This window comes from Natator depressus, chromosome 18 (assembly GCF_965152275.1).
Source record: "Natator depressus isolate rNatDep1 chromosome 18, rNatDep2.hap1, whole genome shotgun sequence".
Lineage (NCBI taxonomy): Eukaryota > Metazoa > Chordata > Testudines > Cheloniidae > Natator > Natator depressus.
The window spans coordinates 18,335,039-18,355,414 of NC_134251.1; the positions used below are offsets into that span (position 1 = coordinate 18,335,039).

The window sequence follows — 20,376 nt, forward strand, 5'->3', positions numbered from 1 at the left end:
TGTTTACATTTCTTCTGGACTTTGGTAGAGGACTCTGTGGCCTGGAAAGGGGCATGACTCGGCAAAATGGTCTGGCTAGAAGGCTTGGACAATCTTATGGCTGAAGTAAACCAAAGGATAGTATGGGGACACTGAGACATCCAGGAGGGAGTGTGTTGGGGCAGCAACTTTGCCACAGCCATAGAGTTCTACTCTAAATGCCTCTTTTTCCATCAGCTACCAACAAGCAAGATTTTAACACTTAAAAAAAAAAAAAGACAGTGGAAGTAGTAGGATATGTAATTGTTCTTATGGTCCATCATCCTCATCCATAAAAGGTGCCTGCCTACCTTCTACCAATGGTCACAAGTGCTCTCTGTTTGGGTTACTCCCTCTGCTATGTAATTAAGCCATCTCTTTCTTTGATTTGCCTTCAGCCTCTCTTTGGCACACTTCCTTGTATCGTCCTCTCTTCCAGATGGCATAAGGATGAGGGATAAGTGTTGCTAAAAGTTGCTTAGCAATGCAACACATGCAAGGTTTGGAAATGCTGACGTTCACAGAAGCGCCATCCACACATCACGTGTTGATAAGGACAGCCAAGAGCGTGAACAGCCGGAGCCACAGAAGGGCCCTGAGGAAAACAGCCACCAGCCAGCCAGCAAGAGAAGGGAGGAAGAGGTAGGAAAAAAAAAAAAGAAACAACCACAAGTTTCCAGATGGGGGCTATATTGTGTGTTTTTTTTTGTTGCCTTTTTGTTTTTAAGTAAAACTCACCATTCATTGATCTCAATAGGTAGCTCTGCTTTTTAATTTTTTTATTAATAAAAATAATTTTAAAAATTAATTTAAATAAGGCCATTTTTGGTACCATTTCCATCAGTCAGCGGAGACCAAAAAATAAACCAAATAGTTCCTGGTTAAGAGTAAATGATCACCAGGGAGGTTATTTCTCACTTAACTATCAGATGAAGAAGGGCCCTTATCCTACTCAGTCAGTAGTAACCAGAATTACAATCTGACATTTTTATAATACTATCAAAGATTTTTTTTAAAGTTCAAGTTGAATGTATTCACATGAAATCTATTTTAAATGCAAGTAACAAATGTTTGATAAGTAGATAAGAACATTTAGCACTTGTACAGAGTAACATTTCCACAGCACCATGTTATAACATTAATTAATCCTCACAAAATCTTTGTGAAAGAGGTATCACCCCCATTTTACAAATAGGGAAACTGAGACATAGAGAGGTTAAGAGATCTGCCCTAGCGCACCACAACTCAGAAATAGCTAGTTCCCATTCAACAAAACTTAATCAATAGCAGAATAATTACAAAAAGCACTAATGCAATCTACTCGGGGCAGTTGAATGTTATACAACTTCCTCAGTGACAGCACATTTTGATTAATGTGCAGATTTTCTGTTTTGATCTAAGAATTTTTTTATTTTTGATACTAATTCTTTTCTGCACTGGTGGGTGATGGAAAGGTATCTGCTTATGAATAAAGAAAAGGTGTTTTCAATGAATCTCAAGAAACAAGTACTTTTTTTATTTCAGGAAGCAATTTCCAGTTAATTGATGGTGTTTCCATTTCTAAATGAGTAGCTATTATACTATTATTATAATTAATTTTGGTTACTTCAGTCTCATCTTGTATGCTACTGTCAGTATATTTCCGTATGACCTAATTTGATTGATAAAAGCCCAAATATCTCCATTATCAAGCTTCAATCCATTGAGACATTTTCATTTGTATAGGGGTTTTCTTATTTAGTCGGCTAATATTACTTTTGTCCTTCAAACAATGACTGAAGGATGCATTGCTTTAAAGGATTCTGTCATTAGGGGCCAGGTACCCAACTGGTGTAAATTAGTGGAGCTACATGGAAGTATGCAGAGGTACAGCAATTTATACCAACTGAATATGTGGCCCTTTGTGTTTAGATACTTCATGACTTATTGTACCTATCTTCCTCTCTTGCAAGCTCTGTTTGGCAGAATATTATAATTTATCCACAACAATTTCAAGACCTACACTCTTAGTGGTAATTGATTAATGGCAAAAAGTTTACAACTTTTCATTTTTCCCAGGTGTCAAATAATAACTGCACATCATCCTGGAAAAATTATTAATTATTTAAGTTCTATTAGTCTAACTTAGATGATAAAACTGTACAATGTCCATTTACCAAGCAAGACATCAAGGTTTCAACTGCATTTCACCCTTCCATGAAATAAGGCAATGTACACAATATTCCTTGTATTTAAAAATCAATAACTATGGGCTGGGGGGTAGAGGAAAATACTTCATTGACATCTTCTCTACAGAAATACATGGGACCTGGCAGACTCCCCACCCAGCTCTCAATATAGAAAACATTTTAGTGTCCAAAACTCAATTCCCTTTCCTGAGGTTTTAACTTAAGATACAAAGTTTATGGTAGATGTTTGAGTTTCCTTCTTAGCTGACTGTTCTAGAGACTTTTCCCTACAGGAGCACCTGTCTCACACCCTGGCCCCTGTCTGGCTTCAAAGACTCTCCACTGTTTATCTTCCTGAGTTGGAACTAATGAGACTGGACTCCTAGGTTGAGTAAGCAAAACAGCTTTGCTTCTCAGGGTAAAATATCCTGTCACAATGCAAAATATTTACTATAAAACCTCATCCTAATCTATTGTATGTTATATACAAATTTGAGTGAACTGAAGGAAGGGGGTGAGGAAAGAGCTTTTCTTGGATTATTGGTCTATATTTTGACATAACTATTATTGGTTACACCCTCCTGTCTTCTTCTTGTGAATATTGCATCATGCACACGCCTTTGATTGTAACATATGGTCACGGAGCATTAGAGAGAAGTATTAGAGAGACTGCACATTCATATGTTTGGAAAGCGCCTAGCACAGTGTTGGCAGTACCGGAATACAAATAATAAAAAGTTATATTCATGAGTGAAGCAATAGCCAGTGATGCCAACAGCAATTTAAATTTTTGTTATTTACTTAAAAAAATGCATTGCTACCTTACCACTGCTGACATTACTGATCTAGGTTGTTCTAATTGCACTCATCACTATGTTACCTTAGTGTCAAACTGGGGATGAGTTATTTTACTGTATCTATACATTCTAAGTTTTCCACAGGTATGTGGTATAAATCAGAACTACTGAAATCTAGTAATTTAAATACCAATTAAACTTAAAGAATCTGCATAATTACTGAGGCTCTTAATCTTCAAAATAGATAATGAAACTCAAATGGATCTTTAGAAAAAAACATTGCAGGTGAAAAAGCCCATAGGGCTAGCCACCTGTTTAGTGTAGTTAGCAGGTGTATCAAACAGCAGGCCTTCCTCTGGGAAAGAAGACAAACTAAACTCAGCCAAAACACACAAAGAAGCAGCAACAGGGACAGAATGGAACACAGCATCTGCTTACTGGACCTATGCAGCCACCAAAGAAGAGTAACCATAGGTAGGAAACACTTTTCATGTGGAAAAATAAATGTTTTAGTTCATTAATACATATGAAGTTTGCATGGATTTCATTATATTGTTTTCCAATCTCAACTGCATCCACACATTCACATGTTCAAACTGAAATCATAAGAATATAGGTCAATGATGGGAATTTTTATGCCTTGAAACTTTCAATGCTCTACTCTCGTTATAGATTCTTCAGTATTCCAGTTTAGATCCCATGCTCTTACCTCTTGGCAACATTCCTCCCCCAGTGTGAAATTAGTTTTTTATGGTTATGCAGATGATAACCTGAGTTATTTTGCCATTAACAGCTTCCTCCATTAGCGTAGTCTTAACTACTGCTTGTTCACCTGCTGTTTAATCAAACTGTTGGCTGAGATAAACATTTTTGGAAAATCCAAATATGCTATCAGCGGATTGACCCAACCCGCTTACTAATTTCTCTCCTTCCAAGGGTTGTCCTAAAAGGAAATCCAGCTGTTGTGTTATTACAGATCAAAAACGCAGAGCACAGACACACCAAAGTAACATCTGTGCCATTATTCAATCTGTTTTTTGACACCTCAGAAATACTGCCATGTAGAAGTACTTCCTTTTGGGTTGAAAGATCGAAATATTTGTCCATGCCCTTATTTCCCTAAACTGGTTATTTTATGACTTTGCTGATTTGGCTTCTTAGATCCACTCTCCACTCAGCTTCTTCAAAACATTGTCCCAATAAGGACTATAACCTTTCAAAAGCAATCTAGAAAGCTGTGCCCACTATCTTGCACATGCTTTTTTCATGAGTAAAGCTGTCGTGTGCAAATTGGGTAAAGTTCTAGCTAACTTGCAACAAATAAAGCTTGTGTACATAAGAGTTTTGAATGCCCAAAGACTAAGCCAGGAAAATGTACATGCACAAGCTTTCATGGGCAAAACAAGAGGGTTGAGATTCCCTGTGCCTGATACAGATAACAAGATTTGTTCTAGCATCATGACTGGTTTTGAATCTTTTCATCGCCAGTACACAATCTCTGATTAGGTTTTGCAAATTGTATTGCTCATTTTTTACAATTCACATCTTGTTGAACTCTTCACTTTTTAAGTGTGTATTCAGCATAGCAAGAGCCGAGCTGTTATTGTATTATGAGACTATCTTTAAACTAAAAAGAAAAGGAGAACTTGTGGCACCTTAGAGACTAACAAATTTATTTGAGCATAAGCTTTCGTGAGCTACAGCTCACTTCATCGGATGCATTCAGACGCATCCGTCAAAGTGGGTGGTGCATTCTGCTAGTTGTTTACCTCAGCACTAAAGCCTAGCCACCAGCTGACAAGAGGCAAGAGATAGAAAGGATCCTCTCACCTCTCTAAAGTCACGATGGGTAGTCTTAAAATCTATCATCTGTCTATTTTTTCCAAGTTGGAATGGAAGAGACAATGCCCACTGTAAACTTGGATGTTAAATGAAATGCCGAAGCCAAAGACGACGGATAAGGGTGGGTCCACTAAGATACGTAGGCCTAAGTCCCATTTTTAGGCACTGGTCTGATCCACAAAACTCACCTAATGCTGCAAGTGCCTTAACTCACTTGGTGCCTAGGTTTTATCCCTCTGGGAATGTGTACTGCAGCCTCACTCTTGGCAGCTGGATACCTATCTCCTGTCTGAGCATGTGTGCTGCTGTCTCATGATAGGCATCTGACTACCTAGCTCCTGCCTACATTCCAGAGTGATTTGCAAACTGATAGAAAGGAGTTCAGCTGCCCAAGTCACACATGGGCACCCAGTCTGGGAGGCAGCCTCTGAGCGTGCCTACTGGATCAGGCCCCTCAGGCATGTTCACACAGAACTGCCCAGAGAGTGTGAGGCTCCATCAGTCTCTCCTACTGAAGTTGTTACAATTTAATCCTCAATTACTTGGGTCAGAGATGGTATTAGAATGACTCCATAAACTAGTGGGTAGGGCACTCATCTGAGAGGTAACAGACCCTTGTTCAAATCCCTTCTCTCCCTCAGGAGGGAGGGATGTGAACTAGGGGTCTCCCACAGCCTGGGCAAGTATTCTATCCACTAGTCTAAATGTTATAAGGGAGCTTCTGCCCCTCTTCCGCCATAATTGTCAATCCCTGCACACAACTTAGGTGGCTGAGTGCCTATCTTCTCTCAGTTTCTGGATCACTAGCAAAGCTAGGGGCCTTCATGCAGTTTGGATTCAGGCATATATCTCCTATGCAGCGTCTCCCACGAGCTAGTTTAGGTGGCTTCTCACTTAGCATGCTAGCTTTGATGCCTGCAGTCTAAGGTACCTATCTCCCCATTCATTGTAGGGAGCCTAGGGCTCTAATTTAGGCTTTGTGGATTGCAGTGTTGTTCCTGTGATTTTTCTAGGCACTATGACACTCAATGTTGCAATGGCTAAATCCCTTCATTGATCCCACCTTAAATGCCAGAGGCAGATAGGGACGTTTCTTTTGCTATCCTGCACAGGAATGAGGCTTTAGGAGCAGTGTGTGGAAAGAAATTCAACTTGCAACTGTGGAAAGATTTGACCATCTGATTGAGCTGTACGGTCTAGATCACGAGGATGACTTGGAAAAGGCTTCTGGAAGACTGAGCAACTCATTCCTAATAAAAAGACAACGTTATAGTTTAACAGTGGAAGAAGTTAAACCCTCATAGTAAACATGACTAAGTTCCTTAGCTTTTATTGTTTTATAACCACAGTATTTATAAACTCTTTAAAGTAGTATGTGTTGGATGAATACTAATAGCAATGTTGGGATTTTGTTTGTTTTCTGCTCATTTCATAAACTTGCCTAAGAGTCAATTAAAATGCTGAATTAATCAGCAAAGTATTGTTGATAGAATTGTTAGATATTTTTCCTATCAAACAATGTTTCTGTTTTTGCATACATATCCACTGTAAATTTAAGTACAATACTAAACATTTACAACCATGCAGGGGCAGTCCAGGATCTAATGTAAGAAAATTAAACTTTGTGGAGTTTAATAGATCAGTCCGTAAACAAATGTTAGAGAGCCACCTAGTGGTGCAAAATAATGCATAATCTACACTCAGTTTATCAACAATGCCAAGCCACTTAAGTACTCCCTTCTTATTGCCAGTTAGCAATGTTTCATAAAAACATGGACAGGCCACATGTACCTAAGACCAGAAACATACTGCTAATGGTGCATTTTTTGTTAATAGTTTCCCTATCTAATTCAAACTTATTTGTACTATCCCAGGAATAGCAATTGTTACTTGTCCTATTGATTATATTCCAAAAGTAGTGTATATTCATGGAAATGATACACAAATATTTTTTTAAAATGCATACATGGAAATGAGGGTAGGGAGAAGAATTACTATGTTCATTTCTATTCAACTGAGAAACACACCTTTAACTGAAAAGGCAAAAAATTCTTAGCATAGGAACACTGATATCCAACAGAGAACAGTATGGAAAGCATGGGTAATTATACACCACATTTGCATGATATAAAATAAACACACTGATTAACTTTATATTACTGGAATTCAGTGGAGATTTAGTGCTCGAGAGGGAGGAGGGATGCCAACAGTATTTTTGGCTAGAGCCAGGTAGTAAGCACAGGTGTTGTACAATCTTCCCCATGCAGTTCAGATCACCAGCCCCACTTCTGCCCCTTGGTAGTCAAATTCCAGGCTCCTCTTCAGAGGTGAATACTAGTAATACTCTATAATGCCTCATTAATTGTGTGTGTTGTAGGGGCTAGTATTTGAGGATGTCAAGTGTTCACTACGGTCTAAGATTAGATCACGAAAATCAGTTTCAAAAGGAGATAGTTTGATGCCAAGGATTCAAAATCTGAAAATTCCTGAATTTAAGAAACACTCTTTCTTGGAATAAAAGATACACTCCCGCTATAAACACAATAGAATACTTGGACTAGGCTTGCAGCTCTGGAGAACAACTTCTCCATCAAATGGAGATGTAGAAACCCAAAAAATAAACATACTGCAGAGTCCTGATATTGCATTGTGATCTTTGTAGTATAACACTGAACTGTTGCAATGCAAAATCTTCAAGTGTGGATACTTCACAATGAAAACATTTCCTTGGAACGTCAGGACATCACACTGCAATTACTTTGCAGCTCTCTTCTTCCTCATTTGGCACAATCTCCTCCCAACTCTAAGCATATGCTTTGCTGAATCAGGACCTAGGAGAGATCCTGGTGACTTCTCTCCAATTATCCAGCACTCCCAGCACACTGCTTCACATGCACCAGGCAGTCTTCAATTCAGTCAGCCGGACATCAGGCAATCCATTTGCAGCTGCAATCAAACCCTGAGCTCCTCCAGCATCTCATGCAGAGACAGTCAATATGACACTAGAGCTACAGTTTGAGTATCACTGGGATAGTCCAACCCCACTGTCTTTAAAACAGACATATGAAATCCCTTGCTTTACTAGGAAAGTCATGTTTCCCTTCCTAAGACAAAGTCAATTGAGTACCCACATCCTGATTTGCCTGTTTCCTGAGCTGAATTTCTCTAAAATCTCATGATAATGGTACATCCCAGACATTTGATTAAATGTTTTTTTTATTTCTATGTACAATCTTAGTAATTCTTGAAGTTGTTTTTCACATTAGCTTTCAGTGTCTGAAAAGCTGAATTTTAGAACTACACCAAACGTAAGTTCATACAGGGCTACACTTCCATCCCCATAGACAAAGACTATGTCTACACTACAGGCACTACAGCAGGACAGCGGCAGCACTGCAGCTACATCGCTGTAATGCAGACACTTGCTATAGCACCAGAGGGGTTTCTGTGAGTCAGTCCACCCCCTCGAGAGGCGATAGCTAGGTTGATGGAAGAATTCTTCGGTTGACTTCGCTGCGTCTACACTGGGGCTTAGGTCGGCTTAACTATGTCTCTCATGGGTGTCAATTATTCACACCCAAATGACATAGCTAGATCAACCCAAGTTTTAGGTATACACCTGGCCTAAGGCTATAAACTAGTAACACACATACATGAGACAGTGAATATATCACAACATGCCACCATATTAAAAGTATCTTCCATATGCTAGTCTATTCTCCCTCCCCCACCCTCAAAACGTTACCCTAACAATACCAGTAGAAGTTAAGAGTATCAGTAGAGTTATTTGAAGTTTAAAAAAAAAAAAAAAAAGAGAAAAAGATCTTTGGCAACAACAACAACAAAACTTTTAGGAGGAAGGAAAGAGAAAAAATTTGTCATATCCCCTAAAATTAACCCCACTAACATTTTGGAGAATGTGAGCGTGGCATACACGTTTACAGACAGATAGAAATTGTTCCTGCTGATTATCTAATTTCCTAATGAATGCATGAGTGGCATTTCTGTACTTCCTGAGCAATAAGACACAACAGACTATGCATTGTGATAGATAGCCAGATTGCTTAATGTTGTTGTGGTCACACTATAACTGCATTTCCATTTTTGTCAAACTTCTTCACAAAAGGCCCTACTCAGTGGGACTCTTCCTTATGACTTCAGCGGGAGTTGGATCAGGCCCAAAGTCAATTAAAAAGAGAGAGAGAGAGAGAGAGAGACTCAGAAGATGAAAACAGGGCTTGCTTTCCGACACTTGCTTTGGATAGAAAACCTTTTGGGTTTAGTTACTAAACACTATATAACTGAGCTGTAAAACAGAGCAATAGACATATCCACAGATCACTCCAAGCAGGAAAATTAGCCACATAATACTATATCATCTCAATTATTCCCTAAGAAATGGTACAGTAGCAGAGAAAAAAAATAATTTTGATATTGTTTTTAAATACTGTTTTTATTTTAAATTAACAAAAACACTTTGAAGCCTAAGACACTGTTGGATCACAACCCAATCTCTTCAGACACTGGCAGTGTAAAGCCAGTTTCAAGAAAGTGATTTTTTTTTTTTAAACAAATAAAGGTCCTCCATTACATACACACACAAAGTGGCCCTGGTTCAGATTCTCAACAGCTCAAATTTAAAACTGGAGACTTTTTTAGCCCCCAGACATTCTATAATTGCAACAACAAAACTCTATGCCTGATTTATTGTATAATAATTCACATCTATACATGATATGATGGCACTTGGTCTTCAGCCTCCTGCCTGAATGCACCTATTTGTGAGTTATTACAAAATAATTCACACCCTGCCATATCTTATTGTTTCATTTACACTGGAAAAACTCTCACCTTTCTATGATGGAATATTGACTTCCTAAGCAACCGAATACCTCTTATTAGAAAAAGAAGTGACCAGGCATTTTCTAATTACTTTTAATCAGCATTTGTTACTAGGTTGTCATTTATATTATGGCCAAACCCATCAGATTTAGTAGAATGTCATGTGTATACTGGGGGCAGAGTCAGAAGAGAAGGGGCTTAATTCTGCCCTGCTGTAATCCTGGTATAAACTCCATCTGTTTACACTGGGACCTGATTCTGTTCTCACCTACACTGGTGAAAATAAGGAGCAATTCCACTAAAATCAGTTGTCATACTAGTATAAAAGTGAGGGGAAAATTGGGCCCCATAGCTGAATTTGATGCTAGATTTCATTCTTTTTCCATACTCTACCAAACTAATTTCTCCTTCTCTGGTTTATCAGCAAGTGAAACATTTGGCATGCAATTTGTTGGGCCTTTGCAATTCATGCTACACTGCACAGGGATAGAATTTCACAGCATTGAAACCACTTTACCATACCAATGTCATATCTGAAATTAATCGAAGATGCTACTGAGTTCCTTTGTTTGTTTTTTTAAATTCCTCCAATGGATGTACAAATGATTGGAGTATAAACATATAGAACTTGATTCTCCACTCTCTTGCATCTTGTATAACCATTTACACCTCTGCAAAGTCAGGGAAAAATATTACTGGGTGTAGCTGAGCAGAGAAGTATCACTTGGTAGCACTCAACACGCACTTTGGGTGCTAGGCACTGGAGAAACAGGCCCATGCTACAGTAACACTGTAATAACACTGTTTATGAGTGGCATCTTACAATTGCTTAAGTGCCGCTAGAGTTACTGTGACTTTTTTATCTGTTTTCTGTGAATATTCATATGCACGATGGTTGTGGAGACAAAATGTCATGGTGTGTTTATATGAATTTTCACAACAAAAGTGAATTATTCATTTACTCATCCTGTTTATAAAATGTTCAAGTGTCCAACCAGGCAACAGAAGTAATACTGTCTTAAAGGACCAGCAATACAGAGCAAATAGTGATTTACAAATAGCAAATATTCCAATAGTCCTAGGGAATAATTCCCAAATAATTACAGCTGAAGTGTATTTACATATAAATAGTAGAATAATGTCAAATAACCCAAAAATGATATTCTACTAATGGATAATTCATGATCAAAAACAGGGGTTAAATTTGACAAATGAACTGACTGCTGTGAATAGTATGCCCACCTCTAGTCATGGAGTTTCTGGGCTATTCACCTGAAGCACCCTGTACAATCCTCCCTTGTGCTTTCCTAGTTACAGCACTACTGCTTCTCACATGTCCACTTTATATACCTCATATACAGTTCCATCGGCACAATGCAGTACCCCATGCCCCTGTCGCTGGTCCAGGATCCAGTCTCCTTCATACTTATCACCATTCCTGAAACAACCAACCAGGAGAAAATTCTTAATGTTTACATGCTTTGTGACTTGGTAGATAAAATAAACTGCTATCCTGGAAAACCAGGGCTTGTAAACCTGCAGGATAAACCATTAAAAGTAAACAGCAGCAGCAAATAAGCATGGTCACAGAGAAGTCAGCATGATAGTGCCAACAACCTTCAACTGGCACTTCCTCCGGGAAGCAGGCAACTATCTGGAAGTGCTTAATTCAGCCAGCTCCCACCACTGGCCTTCAAAGCTTTTTCACCTCAGAGACAGACAATGGATGATACATTGCAAGAGTTAGTTCTATATGAGACCCTTCCCTTTATTCCCACAGGTAAGGCAAGGGTAAGGTACAACTCACTTTGCAACCAAGGTAAGCCAACAGATCGAGTAGATCAGCATGACAGGCTATGGAAATGGCTTGTTAGCAGACTCTTATTATTCCTATTAACAGAAGTCCTCTATAGTTCCCTACTGAGTAGGGATGATTGATCAGCTTCTATCATGCTGTCAAGCCTTTTCTGGCATTGTTCTTCTTCTTTCATTGTATGCTTACTTATACGCTGGTATGTGATCAGTGGGGGCTACTATCCATGCACAGCCAAAATAGAAACAGAAAATAGAAAACAAAGTGCAAAGCATAAGCACAGGGCCTAATCCAAATCCCACTAAAGTCTATGATAAGATTTCCACCTTGACTTCAGAGGCTTTGCATAAATCCAAAGTGTAAATTAGTTTTGCTGAGCTATCTTTTGACTCTACAGTCAATGGCACATGGAGTCTCTGCAACTAAAACTTCAGGACTCAGAATTCCAGCCAAATAAAACATTAACCTAGTAATTCCGGTCCACACAGAAAGCCGTTGATAGTCATGCTCAAGCATGGGTTTTGGTGAGGCTGAACTTTATTGTAAATATACTGTATTTAGATAACCACATGACTTTTGAAAGTTTTTTAATCTAAAAAACAAAAAGATGTTAACAAGTGGCAAATCCAGAGCTAATCAGTTTTTGACAGAGCTGTGTGTTACTGGCATAGCTAACGCAGTACCACAGTGAAGTACTAATGATTTACAAGCAATTACAGCAGCAATGCTTGCACTGTGATTGCCAGCATTTCTTGTGTAAATTTATCTTTTTAGGAGTTTAATATCTCAGCTTAGGCTATAGACTGAAACGCCACATATGAAGTCTTAACTTTTGAATTAATGTGGCTCTCTTTAAAATACAGCAGTACTAATTAATTCCAAAAAAAGCCTTTTGACATTCTTACAATTTAAATATAGCTTTTGTATTTCACTCCGAAAACCTAAAACCCTTTATGTCTTTTTAAAGAACCCTTTCAGAAAGTCCGTCAGTAGTGCATGTGGACTTGGTACATATGTCCAATAGCTGAACACCAATTCAAACAAAACTCTGTCCAGCTTCCATGTTGAAGAAGTCCATGCAATACCTCAAAAGAGATGAAAAATCAACTTCCTAACCTCGCATAGGTTTTCATGGTGTGGAAACTGCATGGATTGTTTTTGCTTAATTGGATCCAAAGAATCTTTATGTACAATACTCATTAGCAGGACAGAGGGTAATCACTCCAAAGGGATCAGACAAATTACGGTGTGCTTGAGACAATTTTTAAACTTTCAAATTTCCATAAAAGTTTTTCTTGTTTTGATTTCATAGAACAAGGACAATAAAAATGGAATTAAGAGTTTGCGGTTTAACACAAATGTAATAAAAGTCAGAACTGAGGGGAACTTAAATATTGGAGAAGATGTAATTACTTGTTACAAGATCCAAATCAAAGGATAATCTTTTACACATGCAAAATGTGAACTGCTAGATCTAGGCATAACAGGGTGAGTTTCACCTTAACTCACTTTCCCAATTTTTGCATGTTTAATCCAGCCCCTAAATGTTGTATTAACAAGAGCAAAACAACTAATAGAATAACATTAAAAACTTACTTGAAGGTCATTTTCCCTCCTCCATGTTTCTTATTATTGTGAAAGGTTCCTTGATAAGTTTGTCCATCCTTGTCAACAAGTAATCCATGTCCTAAATAATAATAAATAGAAAAATCTTTAGCAGACACACAAACAATCTCTAGAGGAAGGAAATATCCTTACATATCCCTGCAATAAAATCCCTTAATATGTGGTTTTTGAATATAGTTAACTTCTAAACTGCACAGAAAATATCTACTTCAAACTCACGGCACAGCCAATTGATGAAGGTTTAGCAAAAAATCAAACAATTTGGGTTTTAATTATCCAAAGTTTTTCCAAACTTTGGTGGACTACAAATCAGGTCAGAAGTTGTTGTTTATTTCAGTGGCACCCATCACATGCTAGGTGCTGTAAGAACTAAAGTCCTGATCCTACAGAAAGACACACACACACTTTTAACTTTTATGCATTGACAGTAGTCCCATTAAAATCATCAGAGCTACTCACAGTGTCTCTAGTCAAGTAAGTGGTCCTGTCCCCAAAATTTGAACATTCTATGGACTCAGTCCTGCAAACAATCACATAGGTAAGTAGCTTGACTTCAATGGGATTAATTACATGCATAAAATGGGACTATTCATGTGTGCAGAGTTACTCATCTGTGCAAATAATTGCATGATCAGGCCTTTTGTTATCTCACAAAGAGCACCACAAATTTTGCATGAAAACCTATCTAGTTCTAGCTGAATAAATATAAGAATGGGCTTATTTCAAATCTCCAGAGGTTTGCGTTAAACTCATTCTCATCATCCCAAATGTTCACTCTACCAGGCTCCAGTCAATTAAAGTGTAAACACAGTCAGTGCCAAATTCAGTTGTAGCGTAAGCAGGTGCAATTTAACTCAAATTAAGTCAATGGAGTTGTACTTAATCTGAATTTGGCCACCAAAATGCAAGAGAGTCCTTGGGTTAATCTGTTGTAAATGAACTTTTCTAACTAAGTTTGCTATGCTTGAGACACTCTTGGGGGTAGGGGAAAGGAGACAGACAGTGAAGGGATTTTACCCCAAATAGTAAATAAGGCTTATTTCAGCAAGATACATGTGACTAATCTTAATAACATACTCCAATGAATTCAGTGGAACCACTTACATGCTTAAAGTTAGGCCTGACCTTGCTGAATCAGGGACGGTCTACTATTCTGTGTGTATAATGCCTAGCACAATAGGGCCCCACTCTTGGTTGATTCCTACGCACTGTTGTCATAACTGTGATTAATAATGAATAAAATAATAATAATAATTAACCAGGACCTCAATTACTTTAGAGTGAATTTTAATTAAAGTTTCCTCTTAGACTTTAACTTACCCGCTCTCATTCCATAGGAGAACTCCCCTTCATATTTCCCACCATCTTTGTACTGCATGACTCCATGTCCATGGAGCTCTCCAGAAACGAACTGACCTGCGTAAGTGTTTCCTTGAAGCAAATATATCGGAAAGTGGAAAAAAGAAATAATAGCTGTCTCAAATGTGGTTTAATAATCTTTTTTTTTTTTAAGTCTAAAGTGTGCTAATAAAGAAAGGTTCCTACTGTACCTTACTTACAGAGCAGTGGTAGACGGTATTTTAAAAAAGTCATAAAGTGAATAATTAATAATGTCTTTTTATTATCAGTACAGTCAAATGAAGAAAAAAAACTGTTCATTAGGTCTTTATCTTAAAACTAATGAATCATAATCCATATTCCTTCAGGTCTTTAAAACTGAGGCATCTTAAAAATGGCAGTGACTTGTTAAAAAAAGATTCATAATATGTTGTTTTATGGTTAAGAAATGTATAAAAAGTACTTTAATTTCATAGTCAACTTAACAGCTTTTTGATGGCATGTAGTCATTCAAATCTTCTGTATGAAGCCTGGGAAATCAGGAGCTTGGTACTAAAAATACAGGACTGTACAGTGAATTTGTCTGTGCCTATACCATCTCAGAATGAGAAATAATTATATTTTTCTGTCAAGCATTTACCCAATTTATTCATAGAATAAAAGGTTTCATGGGCTCCACCCCATACCTGCTACGTGCCAGCCACCAGAGACTGCCAATTGCTAGGGCTGGGGGTAGAGGGGAAGTGACTTACCCTCAGGTCAAAAAGGAAGCAGAGGTGAGGACTTACAGTTCCTTCCTATAACATCTCCTGGGGCAGCACAATTACATGATGCCCCACATTTAGGGCTGAACTTAAATAATTTTTGGGTAAGGAGTAGCTCATGAAGAGTTTCTCTCTATTCAAGAAAGGAAAAAGGAGAGGTGTGCCAGCTGGGGTATAGGTTCATTGACAAATCCATGTGTGAGAACATACACAATATCCGCTCACTAATCACAGGGTGATTAATCCTTTACTTTCTTACAAGATCAGGGCTGAAAGAGTTTGATGCAGGTGTAGGGATCTGCCTGCGAGATCCTTATTTAGTCTCTAAGGTGCCACAAGTACTCCTTTTCTTATTGTCAAAGGTAAGAGACATCCTTCTGGTTTACACCATTACCCCTCGCCCACTATTACATGCACTTTGCTTGGAGTTAACCAAAAGTCAACATAATCCAGTATAAAACAGCAAACACATGAAAACCTGAAAAATAGGATTTACAATGGAAATCCAGAAAAACTCTTATTTAGAGCAAAGCAAGGTGGCAACTTACAATATAGATAGGTATCAAATGTACTTTTTTCTACATATCCTTGTAAAAGGATAAAATTTATATTAAAAGAATATGGTGTATTCCAGGGAAAAGAACTAACCTGTAGATGCCCAGTATCACAATCCATTTCCCATAATTTCTCCATCTACAAACTCGCCTTCATAATAACTTCTATCCTTAAATAACAGCTTACCATGACCTAGGAAACAATATGTTACTTCAAATGCTTTCTGAATGACAAGAGACTTCTTATAATCTCAGAGACACTACATCTAATTGTTTGAGCAGTAAAGTGAGAATCAGGGCTTCTGAATTCCAACCTCAGCAATGTGTGTGACTTAATGTGCAGCCCTGGGCAAGCTACTTCCCCACTCTGTGACTTGATTTACCCATTTGCAGAAAGGAGATAAAACTACTTATCTTACAGAGGTTTTGTGAGACTTATTTAATGCTTTTAAAGAATCTTAATCTATTTTAGGCATTCCTAATACTTATCAAAATAATGTTTAGGCACCTAGTCTCTTGATGAAAGGAAGTACAGAAGTGTTAAGTATTTTATGTGTAGAGTGAAAATCTGGCCCCAGTGAAGTCAATGGGAGGTTTGCCAGTGACTTCACTGGGGCCAGGATTTCATCTCTAGAGGCTGTAAATTTTGGAAGACAAAGACTTTGTTTTCATACCAGTCTGTAAGCACCTAATATAAGGTTGCAAATATAAAAAAGAAAAGGAGTACTTGTGGCACCTTAGAGACTAACCAATTTATTTGAGCATGAGCTTTCGAAAGCTCATGCTCAAATAAATTGGTTAGTCTCTAAGGTGCCACAAGTACTCCTTTTCTTTTTGCGAATACAGACTAACACGGCTGTTACTCTGAAACGTTGCAAATATAATAGATTCTCATTATTTGTACAAAGACAAAAGAAAGAAAATTACTGTTTTTTTGTTTTATTTGTAAAATATAAACAAAAGTCTTAGAGAACAGTCAAGTGACACTTGTTTCCAGAGGATGAGAGAACATTGAGTTGAGCTCTTGAACAACAATATTCTTAACTCCTTATTCCTCACATATTTCTAGCAAGTTAAACTCTGAATGACTATGTATGATGCACCCAATTCAGAAAGAAGTAAAGACTCTTTCAAGTGTGCTGGAGCATGAGCAGGCACATATGACACACAGTTTTCAGAGTAATAGCCGTGTTAGTCTGTATTCGCAAAAAGAAAAGGAGTACTTGTGGCACCTTAGAGACTAACCAATTTATCTGAGCATAAGCTTTCGTGAGCTACAGCTCACTTCATCGGATGCATCGATGAAGTGAGCTGTAGCTCACGAAAGCTTATGCTCAAATAAATTGGTTAGTCTCTAAGGTGCCACAAGTACTCCTTTTCTTTTTATGACACACAGTGAAGAAGGAGAGAGGATAACACCCATTCCAAGGATATAATGGACTACAAGAAAGGATCTATGAAGAATGGGGTGAAGGGGCAGTTTCTCTGTTGCTGATTTGTGGCCTTTGGCCAAAAGGCTCTGTTCACCTAAAAGGATTTACACCTTTCTAGATCCTATAGACCTAAAAATCTCTGCAGATTTTTGCGCTGGATGCAACTAACCTACTCAGGAAGAAAAAACAAAAAAACAAAACTTTCCTCTTGTTACAATTCTGGCTAAGCAGAGCTCTTTGTGGTGGATACTCCATGTACAGGGTCTCCCGTTTCCAGGGCTGACACTCTGCCAGATTCATGACACCCAAGCCTTGTGCATTTGTGGCCAGAGAGTCTATTTTTTTACACTTAAGAACTAAAGACTGTGATGTCCATGACACCAATTATGGTTATGGATTACTGTCACTGCTTAGCAGAGTCATACATAATCTTACTTTAGCTTCAGTGTTTAATACTGTTTCTACAGAAATTTTACAAATTAAAAAAGTTAGATAAGTGAACTAAAATTTCCCTTCATTGTCAGGGGATAAAACTATCTCCCCTTACCATGTTTGCTTCCTTGTTTCCATTCTCCTTCATATTGAAAAAAAGAATTAGAATAAACATACAGTCCATATCCTGAAAAACAAGACAAATATTAGGTAAGAAGATGAGATTTCTGGAACTATTTAGCTGAATAATAAAAAGTCATACTTGAATGCTGAAAGAACGGGTAATAGAAAAGTAATAGTTGTTTTCGGTAGATTTGTATACACATCTGCATAGACATTTTGTATCTTGAACTATTAAATAACATTTACACCAAAATAAACATAGGAATTTGTTTGCTAGTTACATAAACATCTTATAAACATGGGCATCTAGATACTACATTGTTGAGTTTATTATAAATGCTCCTAATCCATCTATGTCAACAATATTATCTGGCATGCCATAACTTGTATAAGTCAAGAATAAGCACGCATAAAATGAAGCAATCTTTGCAAGGGGAAGACTTTTTTGTTTTGTTTAAAATAGCTTAAATACCAGAACAAAGATATACGCTCCCTCTTTATTTTAGCAAGAAACAAGTTTCCCTACTTGTACTGTGTCTTAAATCTGTTCGTTCAAAGCTCTCTCCTAGAAAAAACGAGGCAGGGGGTAGGACTGACCTTAAAGTAACGCGTGTTCTCTATGCTAACAGTTTAATTGATTATCATTTCTAGTGATCCCGTTCCTCAGTGGCTTAGTTCTCGTTTATACAATGAAGTGGCTCCCTTCTAGAAATCCGGATTCGGGGCTCAGGCGCAGCGACCCCTCCACAGAGCCTTCTACCCACCCAGTGCTCAAACAGACAGAAGAGCCCCCTGCACCCCCCTCCGGGCGAGAGCTCTGCTCCCACACACCCGCCCCTCCTCCCGGCCTGGTGTGTGTGCGCGCGCACCCACCCCTCCTTCAGGGCGCGGACAGACGGACACCCCCCGTGCGGACAGGCGGACCGACCGACGGCCCGAGCCCTCACCTTCCCGCCGCTGAGCCTGCGCCGCCCCTAAGTAGTAACCAGGCCTGGGGGCCGCCATCTGCCCTGGGAGTAGCGACGCTAGACCTTGGCAACCGTATCCTGCCGGCCATTGGCTCCCTGGTAGCTAGGGGCGGGACTTCTCCCTCTCCCGCCCTCCCGCCCGCTGTACGCATGCGTCTCTCTCCCCCCCCCCCTTCCAAGGGCTTCTCTGCTCTACTGCATGCCTGCTGGTGACATGCTAGTCAGACATATGGGGGGATATTTTCACTGCCCATTCCCCCCCCTTCAAGGATTTGGGGGAAGCACATTCCCAGCTGAGTGGGCGAGTGCTACAACATGCCTAGGTTTAGAACTGTTACTGTTATTTTGTGTAAATAATACAGAACAGCAGGGCCTGTCAGGATCCAGGCCCCAAATAATGAAAACATGGTCCCTGCCCCAAAGAGTTTACAATCTGAGGACCAGATCCTGCAAGCTTGTGCACAGGTAGTGCCTGTATGGGCGGTCTCTGACTTCAGTGGGCCTCCATGTGGGCAGGAATAAGTGGCAGGATCAGGGTTTAATGAAGCGCAGATACTGCAGTGATGAGGTCCACAGAAATACAAAGAAAGAGAACCACTATTATTAAAATGTACATTAGCAGTATTAACAATGCCAAGCATTCAAAAATCATGAGTCAGAACAGAAAAAAATCACAAGGTTGGCTTAAAAATCATGAAATGTTAAAAGTAATATATTTTGGTTCTTTTTATTTGCCTTCTGGTTTTGGAACCTTTAGGGATTGTTTGTTTCTTGTTTTTCATCCAACAAACAAAAGCTGGAAACTTACTTTTAAAAAAAATGCAAACTAAGATTGTCCTGAAGTCCAAGGAGGACCCTCAACAAATTGGAACTTTAAGCAAACTACCAAATATCACAAGACTTATGATAAAACTGCATCTCCTATGCTAATAGGACAATTTAAATCAGCGAGGTTTGACTATTTCTAATGTCAATTTTAATACTAGGATCTTCATATTCTGATTCCTGCATTCAGTTTCAAACTTGAAAAATGTTTCATTTTGTTTTTTTAACAAGTTCTAAGTGAAAGCATAAGGCAAATCCTCACCCCCCAATAGTGGCTGTTGTGGTTAGAAAAGGGAAATTTGAATCAGGGTTCCTCAAATCCATTTCTGGCTCTGCCATTGATTTATTATGTGATCTTGGAGAAATTATTTTACCTTTCCCCATCTGTATAATTATGATTTATTCTTTGTAATACAGAGCCTCTAACAAGCCCCTCTGTGCTTGGAATACTGTATCTAATAATACTTAGCTACTTCTCAGGTGTATTGTGAGAATATAAACCTTGTAAAATGTTTTGAGATTCTTTGAAGAAAAATGCTATACATGTTTAAAAATGTTGTGATGAGTGTGATATAACTATCTGGACATATAGTTGGGCAAACCATTAGTACTGTTCCAATACATAAAGGAAAATATTTTGGAAATTAATTTAGAAAATCAGGTTTAATCAAAGAGCACTGGGTGAGGGATTTTATTATTTCTCTTATAATCCAAGTGTTTTAAAATATATTTGTAAAGCTAACTATGTATGTGAAGGGAAATTCTTAACCTAGGAAAGCCAAAATGGTAGTTAGGGTAAGTATTGCACTAAGACGGTTAGGTGATCTTAAAAA

General features: G+C 38.4%; 1 protein-coding gene across 1 annotated transcript in view; it reads right to left on the minus strand.

The window, feature by feature from the left end:
• Positions 1-18,810, minus strand: part of MORN1 (MORN repeat containing 1) — a 104,606-nt gene extending 85,796 nt beyond the window's left edge. Inside the window, 6 exon segments of the mRNA XM_074933923.1 lie at positions 11,018-11,105; positions 13,077-13,167; positions 14,427-14,537; positions 15,857-15,955; positions 17,743-17,814; positions 18,698-18,810. Of these exon segments, the coding sequence (XP_074790024.1) occupies positions 11,018-11,105; positions 13,077-13,167; positions 14,427-14,537; positions 15,857-15,955; positions 17,743-17,814; positions 18,698-18,755 (519 nt within the window). The 5' untranslated portion in view covers positions 18,756-18,810.
• Positions 18,811-20,376: the final 1,566 nt, after the last annotated feature.